This window comes from Aethalodelphis obliquidens, unplaced genomic scaffold (assembly GCF_003676395.1).
Source record: "Aethalodelphis obliquidens isolate GAN/ISIS:26980383/991018 unplaced genomic scaffold, ASM367639v1 scaffold31, whole genome shotgun sequence".
Classification (NCBI taxonomy): domain Eukaryota; kingdom Metazoa; phylum Chordata; class Mammalia; order Artiodactyla; family Delphinidae; genus Aethalodelphis; species Aethalodelphis obliquidens.
Window position 1 is genome coordinate 7,166,714 of NW_020837975.1, and position 14,837 is coordinate 7,181,550.

General features: G+C 39.1%; 1 protein-coding gene across 1 annotated transcript; it reads left to right on the forward strand.

The window, feature by feature from the left end:
* The first annotated feature begins 725 nt into the window (after positions 1-725).
* Positions 726-13,488, forward strand: SNRPC (small nuclear ribonucleoprotein polypeptide C). The gene is made up of 6 exons (XM_027127015.1): positions 726-835; positions 1,192-1,234; positions 6,367-6,475; positions 8,794-8,883; positions 10,365-10,469; positions 13,088-13,488. The coding sequence occupies exons 1-6, from the start codon at positions 828-830 to the stop codon at positions 13,210-13,212; spliced, it is 480 nt and encodes a 159-aa protein (XP_026982816.1). The 5' UTR covers positions 726-827; the 3' UTR covers positions 13,213-13,488.
* Positions 13,489-14,837: the final 1,349 nt, after the last annotated feature.

Here is a 14,837-nt window from a genome sequence, read left to right on the forward strand (position 1 = left end):
GCACTGAAAGCTTTACAACCATTTTCGCATCTAATTCTTCCTCAAAGCCTACAAGTAAGAACTATTATTCATATTTTTCAGATGAGTAAACAGAGTCAGAAAGATTAAATAACTTGCACATGCAGCACAGCTAGGAAGCAGCCACGAGATTTGAAACTGGGGATTCTGCCACCTCCAGTGGTTAATGAGTCTCAAAAAAAGAGACACTATGTAAAATGGCTTGCGCCTGGCCTTCTTGCTTTAAGAAACCTATCATTTCTCAGTCATCACTTTCTCAGCAAGCTTTCTGTTTTATTTAAATTTGAACTCCCTTCTTCCATGCTACATTCCCTCCCTCCCCATAGCACTTGGCTCCATCTAACCCACTACATACTGACTTTATTACTGTATTTGTCTTCCCCAACTCGAATGTCAACTCCAAGAAAGCAAGGATTTTTGTCTGTTTTGTTCACTGCTGGCTTCTTAGCATTTATAGCTGTGCCTGGCACATACCAGACGCTCATTAGATAACTGTCGAAAGAAAGCATGAATGACATGCTTCTAGGAGCATCGAAAATCGCGGCCACAAGTGCGTGCATTGAAGCTCGCAGGGACACTTGATACTCCCCCTTCCCACACTCCTCTAGGTGAAGGAAGGAGCAGGACAAGCCCCGCCTCTCGCTCCGCCGACAAAGCCGTACAGCAGGCGCAGCGCAGCTGGCGGATTGGATGACAGGGTGGGGCTTCTGCAGTCGCATTTGACTCATCGCTTCCGTCGCGTCGGCGCTCACTGTGCGCGTCACTTCCGGGCGGCGCGGAACGGAGTTGCCAAAGGCCTGACGAGCGACATGCCTAAGTGAGTGGGGCCCTGAATATGGGGGTGTTCGCGGTCTCGATCACTGATTGTGGCCCTGCGGGGGAGCACAGAGCGGGTTCTGGCTCCACGAGCCTCTGGGGGAGCGAGAGGGTCTGGGGGAGGAAGGGAGACCCGGATTTCTAGATACCTCTTTAGGAGTGTGGAGGTCGACTCTCCGTAAGGCAACCCAAAAGCTTGGCTTGTGTCAGAACGCTCTGTTTGATGTCTTCTCATCGTGAATAGGTCTTTTACTTTATTTTATTTTCTATTTTACCTTCAATAAACAGCACCTCGGTGGATGGGCATCTATTAACGGGTTGTCATTTTCTCTTTCTCTACTTTCCTTCTCTTTCCAGGTTTTATTGTGACTACTGCGATACATACCTCACCCATGACTCTGTAAGTAGTGTTTCTTTTCAGCTTCAAAAAACCGTATATGTCTACCATTTGCAACAACATGAATGGACCTAGAGAGTATCATGCTTAGTGAAATAAGTCAGAGAAAAATACTCTGTGTTATCACGTGTATGTGGAATCTAAAAAAATAAAACAAACGAATGTATATAACAAAACAGAAACAGACTCATTGATTTAGAGAACAAACTAGTGGTTACCAGTGAGGAAAGGGAATTGGAGAGGGGCAAAATAGAGGTATGGGATTAAGAGGTATAAACTACTGTGTATAAATAGCTAATTGTACAGCACAGGGGAAATATAGCCATTATTTTGTAACTTTAAACGGAGCATAATCTACAAAAATATTGAATCACTGTCTTTTACACCTGAAACTAATATAATATTTGTAAATCAACTATAATTTAAAAAAAATTGATTGTAGTGATGATTGCCCAACTCTGTGAATATACCGAACACCCATTGAATTGTACACTTAAAATTTGTAAATTGAATTATCTGTGAATTATAGCCCAATAAAGTTATTTTTTTAACAAAAGGAAACCTAAGAAAAGCCTTATATGTAATAAATTAGGCTTTTTATTTTTGGCTGTACCGTGCGGCTTGTGGGATCTCAGTTCAATGACCAGGGGTTGAACCCAGGCCACAGCAGTGAAAGCCCGGAATCCTAACTGCTAGGCCACCAGGGAACTCCCTAAATTAGATTTTTAAAAATTTTGTAATTTGTGCATTTCATCTTGCTAAGGTTTAAGGGCTAATGCTTGGAGAAAATACTTTGGGGTGTTTGTTTTTCCACTCTTCCTGTAACTGTCTTCATAATTCAAAGTTGCTAGTCTTCCATCAGTCAGTGTTTTCAGTGGAGACCCGAAATAATAAAGCTTTAGCAAGTTTAAAGATGAAAAAAATTTATATGACAAGTAAAAATTCTAGGAAAACGTTCTGAAGTTCAAATATTTCGTTGTGTCAAGGCTCTTAAATGTTTGACTGATTAAATTGGAAAGAAATGCCTAAATTTTAAACCGAATACTTTGATTTGATTAAAAACTGCTTAACAAATAATAGCGACTAAGATTGAATATTTATTGTATGTCAGGCAGCGTTCCAAATGCTTTCCATGTATCATTTTGTTTAATGCTCATGTTAATCCTATGAGGTTGGTGTTATCTCCCATTTTACAAAGGGGGAAACTGAGGCAGTGTGGATAAATAACTGACTGGATGTTACAAAACCAGTAAGTTGTATAGAGCTGGAAGATGAATCTAGGCAGTCTAACTCCAGAGCTTCTATGCCAGCAGCTCTCAAACTTTTTTTGTTTCATGGTCCCTTTACACTCTTAAAAATTACTGGATTATTCAAAAAGAGAAAAAAAGGTGGGTTATGTCCATTAAAATTTGCTGTATTTGAAGTTAAAACTTAAACTTAAAAAATGCTTATTAATTCATTTAAAGGTAATGATAACAGACTTTTTACTTGTAATACAAATAACACTTTAAAAGTGAAAAATAGCTATTTTCCAAAACAAAAAAATTAAGTACGAAGAATGGCATTTTAACATTTTTGGAATCCTGTGTAACATCTGACTTAATGGAAGCTGGCAGATTCTCATCTTCTACTTCAAATCTGTTGCACTATGTTTTGGTTGAAGTATATGATGAATCCATCCTCACATGGATATGGGAGTACTTTAATAGCAGTTTTAGACAATCGTGGATATTCTTTATTACTTTATATTATTGCACGAAAACTCAGCACATGGCTAGTTGCAGTGTGGAATCTGAAACCATGTCATACGCTCTTTTAACATTAAAATTCACTGGTCTGTCTTTCACTTTGAGTGGTGTCTGTGAGCCATACCTTCAGAATTGCAGCTCTCTACTTTGCTGCCTCTGCAGAGACCTGATGAAATTAGAATTCGATTATGATGTCATCTTGAATAGATGCAAGAACCTAGCCAATAATTCCTCTGTTGTCACTTCATTTGGAATTCTTTCTAACACATGGTTAGATGTAGTTCAGCATTAATAGATTTGTGGAACATGTAAGTAGGGTGGTTCCTCTTGAAGAAATAATAGTTCTAAATATTATTATAGATTGTCCTGGAGGAGACTCCTCCAGTAAGTTGGTAGTGGTAGTAGCTTGCCTATAGATCCCCCATCTTTCTGTTTTGTTTTGGTTTTGTGTCCCTAACCCCCTCTCTAGTTCAAACCCCTAGTCATAATTTTTTGAAGTTGTTAGTATGGGCGGCTATGCCTTTCTACCCTTTTCCAGTGCTATATTGTCATATACTCACTCATCTTGGTAATGCTGGAATTCAGAGAATGGAAAAGTCTCTCTTTATAATAAATATCTCTTTATGAGAAATGTCAGGAATCCTTGTAATACTGCTGTTCTAACATGATACCTTGTGAAAATAGGAAGTTTCCATAGTGATTGAAGCAGTACCTGTGGTGGACTTCGAAATGTATAAAACGTTCAGTATGAATGTATAAAACATTCAGTGCTCTAACTTTTGAGGTTTTGCTGGTTCTTAGGCATGATTTTGTTATTAGGCTTAAGGCATCATTGTGGTATTAGTGTAAGCAGTGGTTGGGTGACAGGGAACAGTATTTTGAGATACAGACCATAAAAAAGACAGTTTTGCTCACACGACGTTGGTCGTATATGCTGCTGCTGAAGCAGTCACGTGAAGAGACTTAGGAGGGAGGAAGGCAGCTGTGAGGAGCATCTGAATGAGATCTGGATTCCAGGCCTTAGTTTGCTGCTTACCATCTATGTGTTTTGAGACAAGTCTTTAAGCATAAACAGAAGATAATAACCTTGTGATTTTTTTTCTTTTTAAGTAGGTAAAGGGTTTATTTTCTTATTTTTCTTCTGTGAAAATTCAAATGTCCTGGGGCTTCCCTGGTGGTGCAGTGGTTAAGAATCCACCTACCAATGCAAGGGACACAGGTTCAAGCCCTGGTCCAGCAGATCCCACATGCCGCGGAAGAACTAAACCCGTGCGTCACAACTAGTGAGCCTGTGCTCTAGAGCCCACGAGCCACAACTACTGAACCCATGTGCCTAGAGCCCGTGCTCCACAACAGGAGAAGCCACCGCAATGAGAAGCCCGCACACTGCAACGAAGAGTAGCCCCCGCTCACCGCAACTAGAGAAAGCTGCGCACAGTGACAAAGACCCAATGCAGCCAAAAATAGATAAATAAATTAAAAAAAAATTCAAATGTCCTTCCTGACAATTGAGTTGCATGCAGTGGATGATTTCTTTTTAATTTCTTTTTTTTTTTCCAGTAGAACCAAACATTTTATTTTTAAAAATTTTTTTAACTTTTTTTTTAATTGGGGTATAGTTGTTTTACGATGTTGTGTTAGTTTCTACTGTACAGCGAAGTGAAGTAGAGTGGCTATAGAGCAGGTTCTCATGTTATCTATTTTATACATACTAGTGATTAAAAAAAAATTTATTTATTTGGCTTTGCCGGGTCTTGGTTGTGGCATGTGGGATCTTTAGTTGTGGCATGCAAACTCTTAGTTGCGGCATGTGGGATCTACTTCCCTGACCAGGGATCGAACCCAGGCTGCCTGCATTGGGAGTGTGGAGTCTTAACCACTGGACCACGAGGGAAGTCCCAATAACCTTGTGATTTTTATTTTTTTATTAATTAATTAATTAATTTTATTTTTGGCTGCATTGGGTCTTCGTTGCTGTGTGCAGGCATTTGTTCTCTAGTTGTGGTGAGCAGGGCCTACTCTTTGTTGCAGTGCTCAGGCTTCTTGTTGCGGTGGGTTCTCTTGTTGCAGAGCACGAGCTCTAGGCGCACGGGCTTCAGTAGTTGCAGCTTGCGGGCTCAGTAGTTCTGGCTCGCGGGCTCTAGAACACAGGCTCAGTAGTTGTAACGCACCAGCTTAGTTGCTCTGCGGCATGTGGGATCTTCTGGGCCAGGGATGGAACCCATGTCCCCTGCATTGGCAGGTGGATTCTTAACCACTGCACCACCAGGGAAGTCCAACCTTGTGATTTTTAAAATCAATTGTATTGAATTATAATTTATATTCAATTAAATGCACACATTTTAAGTGTACAGTTTGATGACTTGTCAAATGATTACAACTTCATGTATGCATCAAAATATAGAACATTTCCATCACTCCAGAAAGTTCCTTGTGTTGTTTTGCAATCAGTCCCCTGCACCCCTGGCACTGACTGATCTGGTGTTTATGACTAAAGATCATTATTACTGGTTTTAAACTTCATATGAATGGATCCTTATATACTCTTTGTGTTTCTGATTTCTTTTGCTCAGCACGTTTTTGAGATTTGTCCGTATTGCATGTATCAGTGATTCGTTCTTTCTGATTAGTATTCCACTGTACCATGCACATGTGATTTCTATAGAGATTGAGGCACTCCTTGTAAAGTACATAGCATGGTGTCTGGCATGTAGTAAGAGTTAAATAAATGTTAACTTAAAAAACCAAAAGGTTAAGTGTGTGGAGTTTATCTTATGTCAGTTTTACCTCAATAAAACTGTTAAAGAAAGAACAAAAGGATTATTGGGCTAGAGACAAAGGTTTGTGTGTTATTCACATGGAGTCTGTTTTCTAGACCCATGGTCCTTCAAAAGAATATACTCCCATAAACAGTGTTATTTAAATGTATGTAAGCTATATTATTTTGCTGTAGAATGGCCTAAGAAAGGGCATTATATGATATTGTTTTCTCGATCAGTGGATTGTAAACTTTTTCTTCAAATGCCAGCTTGTAATTATTTTGGGTTTGTGGACCAAACAGTCTTTGTTGCAACTGCTCAACTCTGCTGTTGTAGAGACAAGACATAGACTATACATAAACAAATGAACACCACTGTGTTCCAGTACTTTTTTTCCACAAAATCAGGTGGGTGACCCATGGGCCATAGTTTTCTGACCCCTGGTTTAGATAATAAATACAGTAGGTAAATTACCACAGTACGTTGCTGGATAATGTTTTTAAGTGATGCTTTGGCACCAGCTAAGGCTGCTAGAGGTAGCCAGGCTACCTATTAAAAGGTAGGGCTTTAAAAATTTTCTGGTTTTGGATATTTGTTTCTCTGACTGATACAACCTTTTGTTTTACAGCCATCTGTGAGAAAGACACACTGCAGTGGTAGGAAACACAAAGAGAATGTGAAAGACTACTATCAGAAATGGATGGAAGAGCAGGCTCAGAGCCTGATTGACAAAACAAGTGCGTTTCAGTCTCTTGTTCTGATGTGGTAGAATGGTTCCATTCTTTCTCGTCCCTGTCTCTGTTGTTTTTCACAGAAGCAACTCATTCTGAATGATAAATAGGAGCATTCTGATGTGCTGAATCAAAGAAGTGGAAGGTCATTGGTTTCCCAGGGATATAGGAAAACATTAATATTAATTCTTGAGGTTAGAGCAATCAGGTATTGATTAGACTGGGAATTTGGGCAGAGAAGAATGAGTTGCCTAATATTTCACTATTGATGTGGACCAGATTTTGTAGCACATTTATGCAGAACCTCCTTTGTAGTGAGCCATGGTTTTTAGATCTGTTTTCTGGTTGTAATAGGAAAAGGTGGGGGTGAGTTTGTAGCTCTCTTTGAAGAGTTTGAGACACTTTTATTCTTTGTTGTCCTGGCAAAGATAACTGGTCACAAAGGAAGTAACTGATGTGACAGAATAGTTTGGGTATGTTTTGGACCACTGCCATACATGCCATACTCTTTTTATTTAATTAAGAACATTTTTGTTGTTTAGGATAGTTGGGTCCAAGGCACTGACAGAAAGAGATACTGCATTTTTATGTTAGATCATCCTGGTGTATTTGAAACGTGGCCTTTCCTGATCATTCATTGTACCCAGAACTGGCAGGCAAATGTGGGCTTTGATTGTGGTGTGATTTTATTTTTTTTTAAAAAAAGCAAAACTATCATGGAAAATTTTAAGCAAAATAGAAGGAGAACTTTAGAGAGTAAACCTCCCATGGCTGCCACACCCGCATCACTCTGCTGCGGCAGTCTTGTTTCATTTATACTAAAGTTATCAAACTTAGCACTATTTATATTTGGGGCCTGATAATTCTTTGTTGGGGGCTGTCCTGTGCATTGTAGACTGTTCAGCAACCCTGGCCTATACCTGCTAGATGCCAATAGCAATGCCCAGTTGTGACTAAAAATATCATCACACATTGCCCGGTGTTCCCAAGGGGACAGAATTGCCCCTTGTTGAGGCAATCTACTCCCTTTCCCCTCCTGGATTATTAAGGAGCAAATCTCAGACATTGTCTCATTTCATTTGGGAAAAAAATATAATGTAATCATGTTCTCCTCTATTTGTAAAGATGTTGGAAGTTTCTTGCATTAAAGGTTAGCATTATGTTTGTTATTTTTTGTGCTCAGCCGAATAACTTAAGATGAGTAAATGTTTTTGATGGAGGACTTTTAAAGGATAAGAAGCAAGCCCTTGGGGGCATACCTCATCATGTTCAGGGTTATGTTGATGTTGAGTCCGCTACTTAGCCGCTCCCTCTTCAGCCTTTACAGGCTGTCCTACACAACGTGTGGGAGGTGACTTTTGATTGGAAAAGGCTTTTGCTGGGGGATGTGATCCCTTAGAGAGCACAGGCTCTGTTTGGAGGAATATGATAGCTGTTCATAAATCTCTACTCTAGGTCATTTTTTGGATCTGGTTCTCATGAATTACCAGTGATCTACTTGAGTAATTTGATCTCCTTTGCACTTGTGGGGTTGGAGTGGAACGAGGGAGTGTCTGGGCTGCAGGCTGCACTGAATTGGGAAGGGCTAACAAATTCAGGAATAGACTTTATGAGTGTGTATTTTAGTATTTATGTATGACTTCTTTCCCAAACCAAATATAAACAATCTTCAATTTCTTTTGTTTTCATTTGTGCCTCATATTGTCTGAAAGAAAAATTAAAAGATAATTTTATTGGACATTTTTCAAGATCATAATCTCCTTCGGAGCAACCTCTTGCTTTGAAATCTTTGTTTCTTTTACATCTCTTACCTCAGTGCATTAATTTCAAAACAGGTAAACCAAAATGGTGTACTGTTTTGATGGAGGAAAGCATATATAGGAAGGATTGAAATTTTACAAAGCCTGGCCTCTGGGCAGTTATCACACATTTTTCAAACAAAACTATGAGCAGCTTGAATTGAGTGTAAAATACATGTACAGATTAAAGATGACTGCTGCTCTTTGGTAAGACATTTATAGGTGGGAGGTTTTCACTCGTAGTTAACTAGTCTCTCATAGTTAATTCATCCATAGGAATGCTGATGAAATAAAAACAGGTTAAAAAACCCAGATCAGTAAACCAATTAATTGCAGTTTTAGCTTGTGAGTACGTAAAGTTGATTTAAAAACTGTGGAGACCATGATGTAGTAATCTTAGATGAATGCTTTTTAGAGTGAAATATGGGACTGTTAAAAATTTAAAAGAAAGTGCTTATTTTAGTAAATAAATGGGTTGCTGAATTCTCATTCACTGTTTGTTGTTTTTTTCCTCACTCTCCAAAGCTGCTGCATTCCAACAAGGAAAGATACCTCCTACTCCATTCTCTGCCCCTCCTCCTGCAGGGGCAATGATTCCACCTCCCCCCAGTCTCCGTAAGTTTATAAAGTTTTTATCTTAAGGGGTGTAACTGGGCAGATTACCCTTGATTTTGTTAGATTATCTCACAGTTGGCTTTCAAATGTTCATTAAATGAATACATAGGCAGTAATAGAAAACAACTTCAGTGGTATAATTTCTGAAATATCTTTAGAGTTACCTTCTGATTACCTTATTATTAGGGTATTATATTTGTGGCATCTCAAATGGGTCTGAGATAGAGTCAATGGAAAGCTCAGAATGTACCTGTGATTAGATGAGCTGATGTATAAAGAGGTATTGCTGCTGAGTTGTTTACTGCTATGAATGCAACACTGGAGGACTGATGTAGCTGATAAACTCCTCAGTCTCTCTCCCAACCTTGTAACTCATCTAAAACCAATATATATACACCTGTGAGAGACAAAAATTGCATAGTTAAAAGAGGAGTGGATCAAAGGACTCTACTCTCTGGGAAGGTTTGTTGTTTCTGCATGACAGACAGGAGGACATTGAGCAACTAGGCCATAAGTTCTTTGGCCCTCCTGGAAGGGTTCAGATTAAAATTGAACTCAGAGACCTAAACTCAGTCCTGTAAATTATCATGGATATAAACACAGAGAAGTAGGCTGTTTATAATAGTTGCACACTAATGCAGGTAGACCACTAGTGACCCACCAAACCCTCCTTGGAATCCTGCCATCCTGGGACCTGATCAGGATCACAGGCTTGCTCTCCTACTCTATCCTGACTGGCTGGCACTCAACTCCATTATTTTTAATGGTAGAATAGTCAGTGGTATGAATGTACATAATCAGTCTCACCATTTGCTTATTGTTGGACATCTGAGTTGTTCCAGATTGTTATTGTTCAGGAATATCTGTGCGGAAACATTTTCGTATTTCCAAAGACTCTCTTAAACATAGTTTTGATTGGAAAAAAAAAAAAGATTTGAAATTAGGTACTTGTGGCTTAAGTTCATCAGGGGGATAATACCCTTCTTTTAAAAATTTAAACTGTTGGAATCTTTTTAACCTGGGAAACTTTTTTTTTTTTTTTTTGCTGTACGCGGGCCTCTCACTGTTGTGGCCTCTCCTGTTGCGGAGCACAGGCTCTGGACGCACAGGCTCAGCGGCCATGGCTCACGGGCCCAGCCACTCTGCAGCATGTGGGATCTTCCCGGTCCGGGGCATGAACCCGTGTCCCCTGCATCGGCAGGCGGACTCTCAACCACTGCGCCACCAGGGAAGCCCTGAGAAACTTATCTTTATTTTACACTTCTGTCTAGGCAGGCTTGTTCTTGTTTTTTAGTCATAATGTAACTAAAGTTTTGTAGCCCGCTGATTTTTGTGAATCTGCTGTTATAAAAGAAACCATAAGAAGTTACAGAACTATTTGGGCCAGAATTTGGGCCAGATCATGAGGCCCTATTTCACTGAGAAGAGAAAATGTTAATATACAGGCATATCTCAGCCTCAGGCCCCATTCTTTATTTCAGCGGGTCCTCCTCGCCCTGGGATGATGCCAGCACCCCACATGGGGGGCCCTCCTATGATGCCAATGATGGGCCCTCCTCCTCCTGGGATGATGCCAGTGGGACCTGGTAAGTTTGAATCTCTTTCCTTCTTGGATGCTCCATTGTGTTTTAGCTTTCCATTTAAATAGAATTCTTAATTAGCTGTCTAAATGTATTGCAACAAATTACATTTGGTGAATCTATAATGATAAAAAGAAATACTTGGTTTATCAGTGTAATTGGATGGTATCCAAAGACCTTGTGCAACTGAAAGCAGGATAAGACTGCCTCTTTTTTCCTTCTCCTCTGTCCCTCCTGTTTCCTCACCCCCTCCTGACTTTTGGCCATTTATAATGCGGAGAATGGTAGATATGTATTTGTGCTGCTGCTTTTCTTGGTTTTGATTTGGAGCAGAGCTACCGCCTATTGCTGATTTAATCTTGCAGGTTAACTAGGTTAATTAGTATTTATGAAAAAGGCCTTAGGCCTGGTAGTTAGTCTTTTATTCAGGAAGGGGGAAAAACTTATGCCTCAAACATTTTATTTTAACATAAACATAAATGTACATTAATTTGCAGAGTTTTCTGATACATGGTCAGGGCCTTTGCTTTGAGAATGAGTCTACTGACTGGAACACCATATATTTCTTGCATAAACCAGAAAGCCATACTCATAATGCGTCCTTTACCAACCTCAGTTTCATTTTCTTTGAAGTGGTTAGAGACCTTGTGAGGCAATTTAGTTTCTATTTTTTATGATCGTTTCGCTTACCAAATTTGTGAGTACTTTTGGGGGATGATTTGCCTGAGACTTTCTTATTATCAGCTTAGTTTTTATAGAAATCGTTCTTTTTCTACATTCTTATTTCATCAGTTTGCAGAATAATTAAATTATGTAATTAGAGTAAATACAACTGACATAAGAAGCCTACAACTCAACTGGTAAGACAAGGTGCAAAGGCATTAGAGTAGCTTCCTGGCCAGAAACATTCAGTATGCTTGCTGTGGGTATCATTTAGGGGTGGGAGAGTTTAGATAAAGAGAATTCCTGCTTTACTGGCTTGTGAATCCAAAACACAATCTAAGTGATTCAGATGTCTTTTGCATTCTTAAATTGGGATCACAGATTCACATCCCTAGAGGGGTTAGGGATGTGAATCGGGGGGAATGCTTGTCACATGCAAAGAAGCCTTCTAGAACTCAGGGTCAACCTATGGTTGACATTTGAGAATACAGGCTTAGTGTTGCCAATTTGCCCGAGTATTTTGTTGTTGTTGTTGTTGTAGTTTTTAGCCAGCATAAAATAATAAAATTATGGGATTTGCATTAAAGTAACTGAGTAGCTGGGGGGTGGGCAAGGATAAGAATGTGTGAGGATAAGATAAAACAAGGTTGCCCTCGGGTGGATAATTGTTTAAGCTGGTTGATGGGTACATGGATGTTCATTATATTCTTTTTTTCTATGCTTGTGTATGTTTGAACATTTCCACATTAAAAAGATGAAAAAAGAAGTCTAGAATTACTTATTAGTAACAAGACATATTAATTGCCAATGTTGACAACTAATTAAGATTTAAGGCATTATGGAGACCAAAGAAAAAGTTTTCAGGGGAGTCATTTTCAGTCTTTGGTCTAGATCAGTTTCTTCTAAGAAATGCTGAATACAGGTTATGTTATGGAGGGATTTTTTAATAAGATATTTAGAAGTTTTAGTATTTTCTGTTTCTGTTGAAATTCAATTCTGTACCTGTTGGATTTTGTGTTTTTGCATACCCTTGTGTTTTACTTTTTGTGATAAGGCTATATTCAACTTTAAATATAGTTTTCTTTTGAAGCATTTATTGCAAGCCTTTAATCAAAATGATTTAGTTGAAAATAAATAATTAGGTAAAATTTGATATTTAAAAAGAAGATATGTAACATGAAAATTATAAGGCGTAGTAATACAATTAATACCATGAACCCACCACCCAGCTGAGGAAGTAGAACATTACCACTCCCGTGAAGCTGCCTGTATTCCTCCCCAACCCTCACCTGTCTGCTTGCCCTCCCTTCCCTGACTCATTTATTTGGCTGGTGTATTGATGGGACACTTAAAAAAAACTCATTAATAGTTTCTGAAATGTATTAGAAAAATCAAATTTGTGTGTGTGTGCTAATTGTTATAAATCACATTATTGCCTATTATTTTTCTTGACTTGAGCTAAGTATGGTTACTAACAGGTTCTCAGCATGGGCCTCCTGCTCACCTTTCCTACAACTCCGAACAAACGCTTAGTGGTAAGATTGTCCTCCGTGCCTGTGTACCTTCATGAAATAGCTCCTGGTTATATGGTGGATAGAACTGATTAAAAGAGCTGACTAACATGTGACTTAGTTGTGAATTTCCCTGAGTGAGAAAAAAGGTCAATTTAGGGAACTAGTCCCTGGTGATTTCTGGAAAGCAGTCTATTAATAGTTTCCCCCTTAGTATCATTAGATCATGATTCCCATATGGTTCTTGTGTTGACCTTTTTGTTTTTTGTTTGAGAATGTCTAAGTAATTTACAGATGTGATGAATTTGTTGCATTTCTTCTGTCAAGTATGTCTTTTTTCCAGCATTTTGCAGGGGGGGGCTACTTTTTTGTCTTTAATTGAAGTCCCATCAAGCTCTCCTAAGTAGTATTTTTGACTGTCTTTTTTCCTTTTCTTTGTTTTACCTGCAGCTCCTGGAATGAGGCCACCTATGGGAGGCCACATGCCAATGATGCCTGGGCCCCCAATGATGAGACCTCCTGCCCGTCCCATGATGGTGCCCACCCGGCCAGGAATGACTCGACCAGACAGATAAGGAGATTGGGGAACCTCTTTATATCAGTTTTATATTACTTCACCAGGAGATCATGGTGCTGTGACTCGGGATGTTTTCTAACAGGATGACAAGGAAGACTTGCTCCCCCTTCCTATCAAAGAGTAGTTTTGGAGGGGAGTGGTGGGACAGAAAAAGCAATTTTCATTTGTATTGTGAAATGTGAAAATAAAATTGTCAATTCTTTTAGTTAAAAATGTGTTCCCTTTTTTCTCCCTTCTGTATTCTTTTTGTATTATAAAGGAGAGTCCAATTGTGTTTCTCTAGCTCATTCTTTCTTCAGCATGCCCTCTGTATGACATTATTTTCCCTTAGCTGTAGAGTGGGTCCCTTTGGGCACCTTGTCTTTATTTAGTAAAGTTCTCTTGTGCAAAAACTGGTAAATCCAACACTTGTAGAGCTTTTGTTGATTAAAATAATAAACAGCACCTGGTTAATTTTTCACATTAATAATACTTTGTGTAGTGAGTGGAAAATTTTAATTCTTTTATGCTAAAGTAGGGAAAAAGGCTTCACGGTGAGTGCGTGTCAGCTAACAGCAGCAAGAATTGCCTTAACCTCCTTTCACTCAGCTCCTCTTTTTCTTGGACTTCAAATAGTCAGAAAATGTTCTATTAGTAATGAGAAAACTATGCAGATTTTCATGGTGCAGAAGGTGTTTGCAGAATGTTATTTGTTACTAGGCTTTAAAAGGAGGATATTTTCAGGGAGGCATCTAGAAAGTAAGCCATCGCCACTGTTCATATTCAGCTCAGTGTAAAATCTAAACTATTTCATACTACAGGTAGGAGTGAAAATTGTATAACCTCTGGGGAGGGCAATTTGGCAGCATCGCTCAGAATTACAATACTTGTATCCTTTGACATAGTGTTTCTATGTCTAGGAATTTATCCTACAGATAGACTTGCACATGTATGAAGTGACTTGTGTACAAGATTATGCGTTATAGCAAGAGACTGGAAATCACATAGGTGTCCAGTGAAAGGGGACTGGTTTATCAAGTACGTTACATCCACGAAGTGGCATGTACCATGCTTGTTGAAACAGAATAAGGAAGTTCTATACTGATGGGGAAAGAACTCCGAGATACACATTGCCCTGCACTTTGGTTTGTTCACATAACAATGTATTGTTTGCTGCTATCCTTTTGTAAAGGAGGTACCTGTATGTGCCTGTGTGTGCTTAAAGGATCTCTGGAAGGGCAGATCAGCAGCTGGAGATATTGGTTGCCCATGAAGAGTAAATGGGTGACTGGGGGACAGGGATGAAGGAGAAAGGTTTGCCACCTTTTTGTATCTTTTGGATTTTGAATCATTAGCTATTTAAAAAAAAACAAAAGAAGCCACCTTTCCCATCTGAGGTTATTGTTATAGTGATGGTTAGAGGGTGCCCTAAACCAGCAGTTTACAACCTGGCCTGGTGATCAGAATTATGGAGGACCTTTTCCAAAATAAAGATGCCAGATTTTGATTCTATATATCTGGTTTAGGGTTAGGAAATTTGCATTTTGGGAAAGCTCCCTAGGAAATTTTGATTATTATTAGTGGGTTTGGCAAACTCTGTCTTAGGATCTATTTTACTCAAGATTGTAACTCTGGGGACTTCCC